This window comes from Vanellus vanellus, assembly GCF_965231255.1.
Source record: "Vanellus vanellus genome assembly, chromosome: 15".
NCBI classification, from domain to species: Eukaryota; Metazoa; Chordata; class Aves; order Charadriiformes; family Charadriidae; genus Vanellus; species Vanellus vanellus.
This window is the reverse complement of record NC_138920.1, coordinates 3,860,335-3,875,525: the sequence shown is the minus strand read 5'-3', so window position 1 is coordinate 3,875,525 and position 15,191 is coordinate 3,860,335. Positions and strand designations below refer to the sequence as shown.

The following is a 15,191-nucleotide window of genomic DNA, read 5'->3' as shown; positions in this document are numbered from 1 at the left end:
GGCACAGCTGCCGCCAACGTTGCACCAATACTCCCTGCATGCTGGGCCGGCACCCACCTAAAAAACAGGGTGCCTGTTGCGTGGCTCCAAGCCGGTAATTCCTCCGGAGAAGCCGTGTTGGGGCCAGGCAGTGTGAACGTGGGGCACGTGTGAGGCTGCGTGTGTGCACAAGGCTGCGCTGGGCAGCGAGGACTGCCCCGGTGCAAGAGGAACACTTAATTGCGTTTGGTTTTTTTTTTTTAAAAAAGCAAACCTGCAAAACTGCTCAGAGAGCTGTTTGCCAAAGTGGCCTCTTCGGAGCGTGTTTTTGCTGGTAGGGGAGCAGGACTGGGGGTGAAACCTCAGCACCCCTCGCTGGTGCCACCGGCGAGGTGCGTGTGGGTGCACCTGGAGAGCGCCGAGGGGGTCTTAGGCAGGGGAGGAAAAGCAAAGCAAACAGGCAGAAGTGCTCTGAGGAAGCATCTTCAGGCACAAGGGGTGAGAAGATGCGGTTGGGAGACTGGGATGGCGAACATGGGCATCCGCAGCCTGCCTGGCAGCATCTCGGGACACCCGCTGCACCCCGGGAGCCTTGCGTGACTTCCCCCCCCGGCCTCTCATCTTCACCCTTGCAACCGTGCTTCACGTGCTGCGTGGGGAAATGGTTGTCCGTGACTCTCACTAAGCTTTACCACCTTCTCTCCGTACAGTTGCTGGTGAGAAGAGGGTGCCAGTGATGCCCGGATCGCCTGTGGAAGTGAAGATACAGTCCAGGTCCTCTCCTCCCAACATGCCGCCGCTGCCCCCCGTGAACCCCGGCGGCCCCCGGCCGGTGTCCTTCACCCCGACTGCACGTAAGACCCCAGTAACGCTGCTTTTCCCTGGGACCAGCTGTAGCCAGGAGGAAAGGCTCTGCTTGTACAAGTCACCAGGGGCATCTCAAGCCATGCTGCACGGCTGTCAGGAAGGGGGGACTGGGGCTTTCCTACCGTTCTGCTACATATCCAGGATGTGTAATGGGGTCTGTAATCCCCCTTACTTCCCTACCTGCTCCTACCTTGCTCCCAGTGCTGCCCTGAGTCCCTCTCCTTGCAGGTGAAGCCTTGATTTCTGCCATAAATTCCTTAAGAAATTGAAGTCCTTTATCAGGTCGGCTTCAAACGAGCCAAGAGGAGGGCTTTTCGCTCTATCTTTTGGAGGAGTTAATTCCCGCTCTGCTGTATCTCACTTTGCAGACAGAGTTTCTGCAGCTGAGATTAGAAAGTTTTCCTTTTTTTTTTTTTTTTTTTTTTTCTTTTTTTCCCAATTTCCCACCTTCAGGAATTCCTTGCTGTCCATCCAGCTTCTCTTTTCTCCATCTTTGCTATTAAGCCACAGTAGATCTTTGCCCTGCCCGGCCGTAGCGCAGCCTCGCACCCGCTGCTTCTAACAGGGTGTTGCTCAGACGTGACTCCAGGGATGGGATGGACGTACAGCCTTTTCTTAGAGCCTAGAAAGACTTTTTTTTTTTTTTTTTAGCCAACATTTCAGCCATGTAAGCCATGTAATGTCTTTTTAAAAAGCATCATTCCGGAGCAAAGCTGCTTTACTTTGTTGGGCATGGAGTTATCTGACCCCCACATGTGGCAGGTATTTTCCAGGCTCTCCTCACCCCTTTTTCCCTGTGTTGAGCATCTCCCTAGCTGGTTTTGCGTTGCTTTGCTGTCCACGACGGTGTCTGGGATATCTCAGAGTTTCACGCTGGCAATGGATTTTGGAGATTTACAATCCAGCCTCTTTCGGGACACACACTGATGTATTGCGTGATGCTGGCAATCGCACTAACTGCCGGGTTATCCCGCCAGACACGTTGTCCCCATCTTAATGCGCTGAGGGGTTTTTAATGGCTCTCCTTTTGCTGAGGCAGAAAAAGACCATTAGCAAAGTGACAGAAATTAATTTTTCCAATGAGGTTGCTTGGCACGCTGCTAAGGGCCAAGGAGCCTGAATCTGCTGATTGCAAATGACTTAATTGTCTCTTTTCAAGAGAGATGAGAGATGCAACCTGTGGTGAAGTTCATTCTTGCTTTTTTATTTCTCAGTTGTGCCAAAAGGTCTTGGTCAGAGTCAGCGGGTGTGTGCCCTGCCTTGTGAAAGCCCATGGCTTGGGCAGGCGAGGAGGAGCACGCTGGAGGAAGGCTGTGCCTGCCTGCAGATCGCTAACAAAAGGGATGGAGAAACAGCGAAAGCCTTTGATGATTGAGGACTTAAGGCAGAATTTTAACAGAGCAGCCCTAGATGGTGACTTTTTATATTCCCAGGAATTTAGCATCCTCCTCTCCCCAAACCAGTAATCCCACTAATCTCGGTAGGCCATGTCACTTGCTTCATCGCTGTCTTCTCACCTGGAAATAGAGGTCCCAGCTCGGCTCTGTGGTCTGTGGTGGAGCAGATCCTGGTGATGCGCGGGATCAGATAACTGCCAGCCACCCTGCGGTAACGCCGTTTGCAGGAGGATCAGGCAGGGTAAACCTAAAAACGCAGAGAGCGGTTACGGGGGCTGCGTTTAACGGCAGCCCTGAGCCAACCCAGCTCACTCTGCTTCCGTGGCATCACCCGAGACCATCAACATCCGCCGCTTCCATCCTTGGCAGCCTCTCCCCAGGGTCCCCTGTAGCCCCCCCAGGTGGGTTGCGCAGCCCCTGCCTCTCCCGGGGTATAAATAGAGCCCGTTGCTCTCCCTACCCTTTCATTTGAAAGAGTAAGAGGAAGCGAAATAGAGAAGGGGGTGAAGCACCTCGGTCGCAGCCGCCGGAGAGCACAGAGCTGCACAGTCCTCTGCTGTTTGAGAGGAACTTCTCTGGGCGGCTTTCCTCCCGATTTGTAACAGTTTTATTGTGAAAGAAATACTCTTTATGAGTAATTGCCAGAAGCCTTGCCTTTCACATAGCTCTGCTTTTGCCGGTACCCCGTGGTAGCTAACCTTGCGAGTCCGTGCAGGACATCTCTGTTCCATTGCTGCTTTGGGGAAGCCGGTGTGGACAGGAGTTTTTCAGCTTGCACTGCTCCATAACAAAAGGCATGAGCTCGCTTTGCCTCTGCAGCTCCATCCTCTCAATCCCGGCCTTCGCCTTCGTTTCATCGCATCTCTGCCTATGAAAGGACACGGCTTTGTTATGCCCCAGAAGAGCCTGTCACCCCCTGGTTAGCGGGAACCACCTTTGATGGTGTCTTTAGCCTTATCTTTCCCTTGCATCGTAACTGACTCTGGTTAATCTTCTCGGGTTCCCTCCTGTGCTCACCACGGCAGGTCCAGGTGCGTGGAGCCTTTCCAGCCTCCGACCCTGGTGTGCCCCAGAGCGGTTTAACTGTTCAAGTACCTCCTGCCTTCTCCGAAAAAACCTCGCTGGGGTCATGAGGATTTGGTGTGATCCTCGCAAAGCTGCAGTGGAAATTCTGGTATCTTTTTTGTTAGAAGCTGCTGCTCCATCACGGCATGCACCTTCCCCACCCTGTGTGCCTGCCGGGTGGCTTCAGTGCTTCTCCTCTGAATGCCATTGTTTGAAATGGTTTTTAGAACTTGTGGCCTTCTCTTCAGCGCTTATATCCATAAGGGATTCAGGGCTGGACTTTTAAGGATAACCCAGTGGATCAGCTAAAACTGTATTGACGAAGATGTACTTTTCACCTCTAAAACTCTGGGTTTGTGCTGAGTTGGGGCCCCCAGCGCACAGCTGCTCTTCAGACAGGGCTTTAGATTGCACAACGGCGGTGCGGGGATGTCAACAATTTATTCTAATCCCTTGCCGAGTTCCCAAACTTCCAGCCCTTCAGTCTGTTTTGACATGCTCGCCGCTTACGGGAGGCAAAGTTGCAGATGGGACCAGGTTGGAAAAAACAACTGTGTTTGCGAAACTCCCTGTAAATCCCTGGGGAGGTACGGTGGGCGGGCGAGCACCACGGGGCAGGGTGCTGTCGGCTCTCCTCGGGGCGAGGTAGAGGCACCTGAGCTGCAGTATCGGCTCCTGAGACCCCGGCTGTAACGAGCGCTGATGACTTGCTGTAAATGACAGGGCTGGGAAGGATCCTTGGAGCCTTGTAATTTTCTGCCTGATGCAGACCAGAAAACTCTGCTCGGTAATTCTTGCTGAGGGCTGTAAACTTTGAGCTAAAGCACATTTAATTCCTCGGGCTGAGTGTATGGCATGACTCAGTCTGCCATAGCACGGGCTTTGTGCAGCTTGACCCCGTGTCACGCAAATGGAGGTGTCCCTGCTCCGCTGAGCCCTAATTCTGTCGGTGTTTGATGGCCCTGGAAATGAAGCTCGCTGAGTGGAGGAGAGAAATGCCAGGGAAGAGGCCGTGGTGTAAATCGCATCTGAATGATCCCATAAGGAAAACTCCTGCGCATGCCTTGGCTGGGCAAGTGGTTCTCGGGTGCTGGGGGCTGCGGAGCATCCCCATGAGTGCAGGGGAAGGTCGAGGAGAAGGCACATGTGTTCAGAGCTCCATCACTGGGTGCCTCTGGCACTGCCTGTGGACTCTACTCTGCCCATAGCCCCTTTTCTAGCTCTTGTCCTGTTTGTTCATGGCAATTAACCATCGGCAGCAGGTTCTTGGGTGGAAGATGGATCCTCTTAACCACCTGACCATGGGGACGTGCCCATGTGATGCTCAGTAACACCTCTGTCTCCCATTTGCAGTGCCCAATGGAATAAACCATTCTCCCCCAACGCTGAACGGGGCACCATCCCCACCCCAGCGGTTTAGCAACGGTCCTTCCTCCTCCTCCTCCTCCTCACTGACGAACCAGCAGCTCCCGGCCACGTGCGGCGCCCGGCAGCTCAGCAAGCTGAAGCGCTTCCTCACTACCCTGCAGCAATTTGGCAACGACATTTCGCCAGAGATTGGGGAGAAGGTCCGGACCCTCGTCCTGGCATTAGTGGTAAGCACCGCACAGCAGCCCGGGCCGCTTTGCTTTTGCCAAACCACTTTGGCGATGGGACGCTGGCAGCCAGCCCGTGCCCACGTTGCCCAATATTATCTGTTTACGTCTTTATAAGCAGAGCTGTTGACTGAGCAATACTCTGTAACGTTTAATGCTTTCTGCTAAAGTTGCTGACTTTTTTTTTGTGTCTTCAAAAAGCTGTTTGTCCACTGTCTTTGGCATGAGTTTGGGTGCAGCTAAACTTAAGAAAACCTGGAAGGATTTGGATTAAGGTTTTCTATAAAGGCCACAGGTCTGGTGTCATGGGCTCACTGGAAGCCATGGGCTGTGCTGGGTTTCTCAATTTTTATTTTTTTTTCTCATAAATGAAACTTTTCACACAATTCAGAGGAGCCTGTAGTTTTGTACTAGAGAGGTGTTTTCTTGCTTAGGCAGGTTTGTGATTGCCTGGCCCTGACCCTGGATCAATTTACAAAGAAATACCAGTTCCAACCACTGCTTTCTTAGCACTGTCCAAACTCAATGTGTAGAGGAAAAAGCAGAGGTGCCCATCGGGAACTGGGTCCTGGCGCTAGCAGGGACTCACTCCGGAAAGCTCTTGGCGCTTCTCTGCTCTCAAGTTGCTTCTGAGCAACCTGATATAGTGGAAGACATCCCTGCTCATTGCAGGGATTTGGACTAGATGAGCTTTAAAGGTCTCTTCCAACCCAAACTATTCTGTGATTCTAAGCGTGCAGAGAATATTACAGTGTTTCAAAGATTTCATTTACGATATGAGTGGTGAACATATTTAAAGGGCTTTTTTTCCTTTTTATGGGCTGCTCCTGCATGTCTTAAACACGCCCGCTAGCACAGCGAGGTTGACTATTGCCAAGGTCTGCAGAGGACGGGAAAGCTGCTCTTGCAAAATAGGAGGTCTGGGCTCCTGGTGTGCTGCTGCTTTGCTGATCACGCATTTGCCTGCCTTACCAAAGACGTTGATTCTTTGTTTGTGACAGTCTGAAGGTGCAGCTACAGGAAAAGGCTTGGTAAATAACTTGTATGCATCTTCTGCCCTCCTTCTGTACTCCCACCCATGGATTTTGGGGTTGGCGGTGGAGCGTGTATACCCTCAGGCCCTTTTGCAGCTATCAAGAGCTGAAAACACCCTTCAAAAACCAAATGAACAGGCCTTGCTGAGGAATTGTGACTAATATTTGCAGGTATAGAAACTGACTGGTAGAAATGCTGTGCAAGCCCATAACCTGGACCGAGACCCTGGAGCACAGCACCGCGCTGTCTGCCTGGCTGCGCTCCGGTGCGGCACCCAGTGCCGTTCCCGAGCTGACCTCTGCTTTTTGGCAGGTTTCTTTTGAGGCTCAGCACGCAGCAAAGGTAGCTAGACTGCAGCCTGGAGTATTTCTGCTTCCAAGGTTGGTGTGGGCAGAGCAAACAGGCGTCTGTCCACAGCCTCGGGCGCTTGAGCACTGGATGCAAAATGCTGCTGAAGAAGAACAGCGTATATATTCCCATGGGTGTAGGGCAGTGTCTTAGCTCATCTTAGAAAGAATGAGCTCTCCAGGTTCCTCTGGCTGTCATTCTCACCACCGATTGAGGTAATTGCTGCAGGGCTGAACTTTGTACGTGCAAGTTATCAAATGCTGCTTGTCCTGGGGAGCACCCGGCATAAATGGCCGCAAGGGATGCAAGGTTGAGCCAGGGGAGGACCATGCTAGTGGGGCAAGCAGCGGGCTGGTGGTGACTTTGTGGATGGTGGATGGGTTAGATGAGATGAGCTGAAAGGGAGGAAGGAGGAGAGGAAGACGTGCAGCTCTGAGCAGCTGGAATCGCTGTCTGGCTCCTCGCAGCCTGCCCCAGGCTGCCTGGCCGGGGTGCAGGAGATGCTGGCCAGATCCTGCTGCCTCCCGAAGCTGGTCCCTGCCTCCCAGCCCCAGAGCTGGGAGGATGCTAGGCTGGGCAGCGCCTGGCTGCACGCAGCCTTCACCCCTCGCCTGGTGCTGCATTTCTACTCCATTGGCTTGAGTCTTTTTGGCTGCGTTAGGCGGGATCCAATGCAAACATTGTCAGTCCTGTAGTGGCAGATGCAGTCTCCCTTCCAGTTCTGTTCATTTGGAGCTGTTTCCCACATGTCTAAAAATAAGAACAAATTGTCATTTCATTTCTTAATTTCTTTTCCCAGAACTCAACGGTGACGATCGAGGAATTTCACTGCAAGCTGCAAGAGGCGACGAACTTTCCCCTCCGGCCGTTTGTGATCCCCTTTCTGAAGGTGAGAGGGAGCTGGTGGGGTTTGCTGACGCTTCGTGTGCTGGTCTGTGCCTCTTGGCAGCACATCATTGCTGGGAAAGCTCTTGTTTCGAGCACCACGGCGATTTTGTTGAAGTCCAAGACAGACTGCGCAGACCATAGCGGTGGCCATGTGGGACTGGCTTGCGGAAAGCTAACGTTACAGTGAGTGGCACATATGTCTGTTTGTATGTTAGGGATAAAGGAGACAAACCAAGCTCCATTCGGCAGCTTCTGATCCTATAATCTAATTTGCAAATGTTCAGATCTAGAATATTTGAAGTGTTGGCATACGGACCCTGTCTGGGGTGGTTAGATGCTGGAAGCACGGAGCGCTTCCCGCGACGCTTGGGTTTTGGGTGCACCCATGTCAGGTCATCCTCAGCTCTTGAGAAAATCCATGTAAATCTGACAGTGCGGACACTGGGAGCTGGAGGATCCTGAGCGGGGGCCGCAGGCTCTAGGTGTTACTGCTCTGAGGGATTATATGTAGAGCAAACCTTCTGCAAACAGCTGGAAACGCCTGCCCGCAGCCTGCGTAAACCAGACTCACGCTTGTTTTCCAGGCCAACCTCCCGCTGCTGCAGAGAGAGCTGCTGCACTGCGCCCGGGCTGCCAAGCAGACGCCCTCCCAGTACCTGGCGCAGCACGAGCACATCCTGCTGAACACAAACACCACATCCCCCGCTGACTCCTCCGAGCTGCTCATCGAGGTGAACGGGAATGGGAAGAGACACAGTCCAGACAGGTAAAACCATCTTACGTTGCTCTGCTAAGTTCTTGAAGTCGTGACTTTTGTTTCAACTTTGCTGCTGTCAAAGCTCGAAGCAGCATCCGGGGCTAAACTGTAGGATCTTACCACTCTCAATGACTATTCTGGCTGTTAATAAGACACTGATGATTGCTCCCCCTGCGCTGTGAGTTCAGGTTGGGATCCTCTTTCCAGGCAGGTTCTGTCCCAGAGGGACTTCTTAGGTGGCATGGAAAAGCCTGAGCTGGAGAGCTGAGCGGCTCCCCACCTCCCCGGGCAGTGAGTGGAGGCACTCTCAGGGCTGGGAAGGATGCGGTTCATTTTCACCACTTTTTCTTCCAAGTTAAAAGTTGTTACGTAATTATGTGGAGCATGCCTCCAGTTTATAAAAACTGTGAAATTTTAATTTGGTCATGCTCAGAAAGATGAATCACAACGCAGGGGCATCTTGAACTTTTTCTTTGACAGGGTCATTTTGCGGATTTGCTCACAAGTTGAGCATGTTTGGTTTAGCTCCCTGCTTTTACCCCCTGGTAAAATCATCACTGCCCGAACTCTGCTGCTTCGAAATCTGCATCTTCCCCTTTCCGAGTATGTCTATGCAGTGCTAATGAATACCTCTCTCTGCCGGTGTGGTTGCAGAAGGGAAGACAACAGCTTTGAGAGGGAACCATTGCCGACGGAGCCTCCGGCCAAGAGGGTGTGCACCATCAGCCCCGCGCCTCGGCACAGCCCTGCCCTGACAATCCCCCTGATGAACCCCGGAGGGCAGTTCCACCCCACGCCACCACCCCTCCAGCACTATACCTTGGAAGATATCGCGACTTCCCACCTCTACAGGGACCCCAGCAAGATGTTGGAGCACAGAGAGATTCGGGACAGGCACGGCAGTCTTGGTGAGACAGCCCGCAGGGCTTTTAGTTGTAGGAGCTGTGAATGTCCAGCGGTTGAGTTTTGGTGTTGGTGCCTGCTTGGCCACTGGCACCCAAAGCTGCGTAATGCTGGGCACGTCCTCAGCAGAGTTTTTGCAGGGAATTCGGAGAAAACAACTGACCATGGGAGGTTAAAAATGGGAAAATTGAGAGTTTGTATTTTCCTGTATACATATAAAGGCTGGAGCCACCGAGGATGAGGAGGAAGGACTCGGTGTGTTGAGTATGGCCAACCCAGCAGGCAAGAGTGAAGGGCAGGGAAATAGAAATGAACCTTTCCAAGATCACTAAAGCAGGAGAGCAGAGCCTGGCCTCTCGCCCCATTTCTTCCCTGGGGACCGTGTGGGAAGTGCACGCTGCGTTTCCACCAGGGCAGCCTGAATCACAAGCTCTGAGCTCCTGTGGGTGTATAATAAGGGAGCCAGCTCCCCAGGCAGGTCAGATCCAGGCCTGGGAGTGGATTGTAGAACTTCTGAGACAGTGACACAGACAAGGATAAAAGCACCAGTGTGGAATTGTCCCTGTAGAGCCACTTCCTTGAGATATGTTTTAAAATCCCAGCTATACGTTGCTGGAAATACAGCTTTTTATTATTGTTTTGGGGCCACCTTCCCTCTCTAGCACTGAAAGCAGTCAGTCCACCTAATCACTCTTCTCACTGTGGTTTGTTGCAGGTTTGAATGGAGGATACCAGGACGAGCTGGTGGACCACCGCTTAACGGAGAGAGAGTGGGCTGATGAGTGGAAGCATCTTGATCACGTAAGGAATGGCAGGAGGTGTGGGAAGCTCTGTGGGACGCAGCAACCCAGTGCTCCACCTGCTTCAATTCGTTATTTTCTTGTTGATGCCATATCCAGACTTTCCTAGTGGCTTGTAGAAGAACAAGCCACCACAAGAAGCTGGGTGGTGGGGAGGGCAGATAGGAGCAGTAGCACTTTCCTGCCAGGTTTTCTCTGCCCACGGTCAGTGGAAGCCAAAGTCACTCTGGATGAAAAGTCTGCAGCTGGGGAGCTTCTCTTGCAGACCACGGCCATGTGCTGCCCTGTCTGGCTGAGCAACCAAACCCAACCTTGTCTCTGCACGGGTCTTTTCTGCAGCACTGGACTGACAAGCGTGCAGATATGCTATGTACAGCAAGGATGTGAAGCTTACAGAATAAGTAAACACATCATTATTTTTTAAAGAATTTTATTTTTTCCTGGGCTGCCAGCCTTTTTTGGGCCTCAACTAGGTACCAACAGCAAGATTTGGTACTCCTGGCAGACTTTCTGCAGTCTTGTGGGTTTTTTTCCCCTCTGAGCAAGGCTGTTTATCCAAGCACTTCGCTGGAGTGATCCCCCCCCAAGACATGGGACTGAAATTCAACTCTGATCACAAATGCAGTGGGACCCCATGCTTGCTTATGCTCTAAAGCTGATGGTTAGGGGCGAGGGGAGTAGAGGCCCCATAGGTTTCGTGAATTGGGATGTGGCTGTGGAAAACTGGCACCAGGAGCACAGGCAGCCCTTGCGTGGACAACCTGTTCCCAAAGAGAAGTGGGGTTTTTTTCACCACCACCTTTAGAAGCATGGCCCTAAACCTCCTGTGGTGACCAAAGCCCCATGGTGCAGGTGTGATCACCTTCTTGGGTGGTGCTGCTCAGCATCGCCCATGTGGGTATGGACCCAATCTTACCCACCTCTCTGAATACTGCATCATCCGAAATACTGTGCTCAGAGCCTGTTCCTGTGAAATGACCTCGTGTTTCATCTTCCTGGCATGGTCTCTGTGGTACCTCCAATGAGAAATTTGGGAGATGACCTCACGAGCGGTCAGCAAGACTGAAAACGCGTTCCTCTCTGCAGGCACTGAACTGCATCATGGAGATGGTGGAGAAGACCCGGCGTTCCATGGCCGTGCTGCGGCGCTGTCAGGAGGCCGATCGGGAAGAGCTCAACTACTGGAAGAGGCGATGCAGCGAGACGGCTGAGCCGCGGAAGGCGGGCGGCGAGCTCATCTCCAGGCAGCACAGCCCCAGCAGCTCCGACTCCATCGGCAGCGGTAAGCGAGGGGTGGGCGTGCTGTGCCAGGACCTTGTAAAGTAGGTGTCTAATTAGGACAAAGCTATATTAGGCATAAAGCGGTGATAGTATATTCAAATGATAATATAAATGGAATACTTAAGCAGTGCGTTGCTGGTCTGAAAGCTTTGAAGAGAGACAAGTCATCGGACAGGAGCTGGCTGAGCTCCTGGAAGCAGCGTTTGCTGCGGTCTGAAGGCACCTTTGGGCAGCAGCAGCACCTTCTGCTGGTGCCAGGAGAAGAGCATCTTCCTCGTCACTGAGCTGTGCTGGCTGCCCAAACTCAGTCAAGTCCATTCAAAGCTGAGAAACTGTCGGGGATGAAAAGGCAGGAGAAGATGGTTGGTTCCACCCCTCTTCCTCTTGCAGGCTGTCTTGCCTAAAGGATTTTAAATGTCAAGGTCTACTGATTCTAAAAATACTGAAGACTGCTGTAAGTGTAAGAGCGACTACCTGAGTTATTAACTCTATTTTTGTATCATGAGTCAACTCAATTTTATTAAAGCCGACTGTTTTTCCCCTCTAGTCTGTATAGGTTTTGACCATTTACAATAAACAAATTGGAAATGCTGATTTTATGCATTTGGATGTAATTCTGATTTCCATCCAAACAAATTTACTGCAAATCAAATGTTGGGGGGGAAAAAAAAAAAAAAAAGCAACAAACAAACAAACAAAAAAAAACCCTGATCATTCAGTAATGAAGATGGATGTTTTCTAACAATAATAAACGTCAAACTAAAACTTTCAATTTTATATACGTTCAACTTTTTTGCATACAAAATAAAGAGTTAACCCTCCTGCATGTCAAAAAGAACCATCCGAATTAGAGCCCAGCCCGGATTTAGCTGCAATTGAACAAGTTTTGATAGTTCCCAGACTGCGAGAATTAGTATTTCCTAGGAAAACAATAACAAGTACACAGGCAGGAGAAACTAAAATAGAATATATCAATCTGAGTTTCTTGGAAACCAAGCGGTCGCAGCCGCGAGGGAGGGCAGCGTGCGGTGAGCCCGCGGGGTGGCCGGGCGTACGTGGCGACCTGAGGAGCCCAGCCAGCTTTGAGCTCTTCTATATTTAAGTATATCGTGACTAATATACAAACAAGCCCGTGTTAAAGGTGATATAATTTAATTATTTGGTTTTATAAATTGGGAACGTTGTTGATTCTTTCTCCCCTCGTGGAACCCAGGGCTGATTTTTCAAGCTCCACCGCTGTTGCGAGAAGGTGCAGTTAACCATCAAGAAGCATTCCCAGGTGTGCCGCAGGCTTAAATAACCTCACCGCCTCCCCGGGGTGCTTCTGTTCTCCCACCGGCCTTTGACATCGAATGAGTGTTTGTTTTGACCCTTCAGAAGGTTACTGTGAAGTCTTAAAATAAGGGAGGCAGAGAGAATGCAGGACGAGCCTTCTGCAAAGCTTCCCTGTGTGACTGCAGTCTGTGTTTAGGTCCTTGTGTGACCGTCCCCATCTGTCGCGTAGGTCACGTAGGCTCTTCGCAGGCTTGTGGGTGCTGGGGAATGTACCTCTCACCATAAGAGGTCTTGCAGGACGGTTTGGCCATCAGTTCAAGCCTTTGAATTGCCCCTGGGAGCGGGAAGTGCTGCCTTTAATGTAAACTTCTGGACATATAGATTGATGCTCAAAGTCGCTGGGCAGTGCAGATGTTTGATGGCATATATTTATAAGCATTGCCTGTTGTTATAGAGTACCAGGAGATGGAAATGGGTTACACAGTGTCATAAATTATGCAAGGCACTAATTAAATGTTGTAATTTATCATCTGAGTGTTTGATGAATGGCTTTAACTGTAGGAATCCTCTGCTTTGAGTTTTAGCTGGTTAATTCTACCCTGCCCCACGATGTGCCGAGGTACCACTGGGCACTGAGGCAGCAGTCGGGTGCGATGAGGCTTTGCCAACCTTTCCCTGTGTCCCTTATTCCAGCAGATTCGTTGCGGGAGTTCAGCAGCAGGTCAGGAACGGGCTACGTCACTGAAGAGATATGGAAAAAAGCTGGTAAGTGTTTGCTCGTAACCTCGGTGAGCGATTCTGCCGGATCGGTTGAGGTAAACACAGATGCTGCAGATTTGCTCAGTGGAAACTGGAGAAGCCCAGCTGCAGGAAAGCCCCAAGATGTGCACATCTGGCTACCGATGCCCCCAGTGTGGGTTTTCCGAAGGGCTCTGCTCCTTCTGTCCAGTGCCAGCGAGGGGCCGAGCTTGGCCCCACCACTCCCAGGAGCGGTCGTGATGCTGCTCCTGACCGTGTCCCTTTGTCCCCCCCTGCCCGTGGATGTCCCCGCCGCCGTGTCCTGACCTCTCTGTTATCTCTCAGAGTCTCGCCCCGCTCCTCGGGCAGGTGGGTGAAGCTGCTTTTTTTCTTCCAGAAGAAGCCGTGAATGAGGTGAAGCGCCAGGCCATGTCGGAGGTGCAGAAAGCGGTGGCGGAGGCTGAGCAGAAGGCGTTTGAGATGATTGCCTCCGAGAGGGCTCGGATGGAGCAGACCATCGCGGATGCCAAGCGCCAGGCCACTGAGGATGCTTTCTTAGTGATAAATGAACAGGAGGAGTCTACAGAGGTAAGGTGCCAGGGGACATCCTAGGAAGGGACTTCCAAAGACTCACAAGTGTCCAGGTCCTGCACAGCGGTGACTCGGAGCCTGCAGGTCCCCTGTCCCTTTTCCCTTTTAAAAGTCTCTCTCCAATCAGTAACTAAAAGGATGCATTGATACCCTAAAGAAAAGCTTTTGCTTTTGATTTTGCTGGTAGGGGAATCAGCCTAATTAACTTACTGAGCCTTGTAACACCTAATGAGACATTTGCACATTGAAAAAGAAGGGATGACGCTTAGTTCGTCATAGCCAGCAGCACCTGCTGAATGGGGGTGTCTCAGAGAATTTCTTTCTACTCCTTCAGTCATTGATTGCCTTCAGTGTTGCTTAGCTGGAATCTCGCTTCGTTAAGCTTTGGAGATCTCAGCCAGACTAGGCATGGAGAATTGCACAGCTAATTCCGGTGCCACCGCATGCCATCCACATGTGGTTTGCTTCTTGTTTTAATTTCTCCACACAAAATGCAAGAGCAGAGGTTTTATTTCGGCCAAGCAAAAATCCAATGGGAATGCGGAGTTAACGTCCGCTGGGACTGTGCGGGCAGCCAGTCCGTTCCCTCCTCCTGCGGGGTTTCGGTTCACCCTGCTGCCCAGGGCTCGGGAAGGTCTGGTCCCGGGGTCCCTGCGCGTGGCAGGAACCGTGTAAATATTAGGTGGTATTAGAAAAGTTTGTCTATACTATTTCCTGATTAAATCACTGAAGGACAAATGCACCAGTCAGTAAACACATGATGGGAGTGGGTGGAACTGCTCAGGAAGCCATGGAAGAAATGAGACAAGCGATGATTTCTCCATAGGGGAATACCGGAGGAGTGTCCTCCTCCTCCGGCCATCCCGGGGAGCAGTGCAGGACCTGGGGAGCAGCTGAGCATCCCCCCGCCAGCGCGAGCCCCATCTCCCCAGCACCCAGAGCTCTTCTCTAAAGGACATGTTGACAAGCTGTCACATATTCTGGCACACCGTGTAACCTTTGAAATACAGTTTAAAAACACCACTTGAAGTATAAACAGCTGTAAAGCAGTGACCCAGTTTTCCAAGAGTTACCGCAGGCTTCGGTTGGGGTTTTTTTTCGGTCACGAGTCCTGCTGCTCTTGGGAGACTGAGGACCCGCACTGGCTCTGGAGCAGCTCGTTCCAGACTAGCTCGCTTTGGCGCTTCAGTTCCAGCCCGTAAATCATCACTGGGAGCTGGTGGCTCCGGTGCAGACCCTGGGAGCAGGGAATCTCGCTGCCCTTCCCCACAACAGGGCCGTACGATGCAGGCCAGCATCTCCCACCACCCTGCTTTCCTCCTCCGACAGCTTTTTCCTTGCGGTCGCAAAAGCGGTGGTGAGCGAAAGGTGCGGTGTTGGGCAGGATTGGAGGGGGGCGGGCTCCGGCGGAGGCTGCTTTTCCGCAGCTGAACTCGTCCTCCCCAGTACGCGATTGCTAACGCGCGAGTCCAGCTGCGGGGAAAGCTAATCCGCCCGCTCCCCTCCTCGGAGCAGCTGCAGCCGCAGCTCCCGGCGCTGGCCCCGTGCCCCCGCGCTCAGAAGGAAGCGGTGGCACGCCATGAGCCCACCAGCTGACGCCTCTCCCGGAGGCCAGCTCCGCTTCCAGATTGAAGCCTGGGCTCTGGCAGCGCTTCCACCTGGCTGGGAAGCT

The 15,191-nt window shown here is 52.0% G+C and overlaps 1 protein-coding gene across 1 annotated transcript in view; it reads left to right on the top strand.

Annotated features, from left to right (window-relative positions):
• CBFA2T2 (CBFA2/RUNX1 partner transcriptional co-repressor 2) overlaps positions 1–15,191 on the top strand; it is a 67,047-nt gene that overhangs the window by 48,449 nt on the left and 3,407 nt on the right. Inside the window, exons 2-10 of the mRNA XM_082491073.1 lie at positions 690–833; positions 4,662–4,903; positions 7,086–7,175; positions 7,759–7,940; positions 8,586–8,839; positions 9,550–9,654; positions 10,692–10,916; positions 12,887–12,955; positions 13,326–13,516. Of these exons, the coding sequence (XP_082347199.1) occupies positions 690–833; positions 4,662–4,903; positions 7,086–7,175; positions 7,759–7,940; positions 8,586–8,839; positions 9,550–9,654; positions 10,692–10,916; positions 12,887–12,955; positions 13,326–13,516 (1,502 nt within the window). The remainder of the gene's footprint in view (positions 1–689; positions 834–4,661; positions 4,904–7,085; positions 7,176–7,758; positions 7,941–8,585; positions 8,840–9,549; positions 9,655–10,691; positions 10,917–12,886; positions 12,956–13,325; positions 13,517–15,191) is intronic.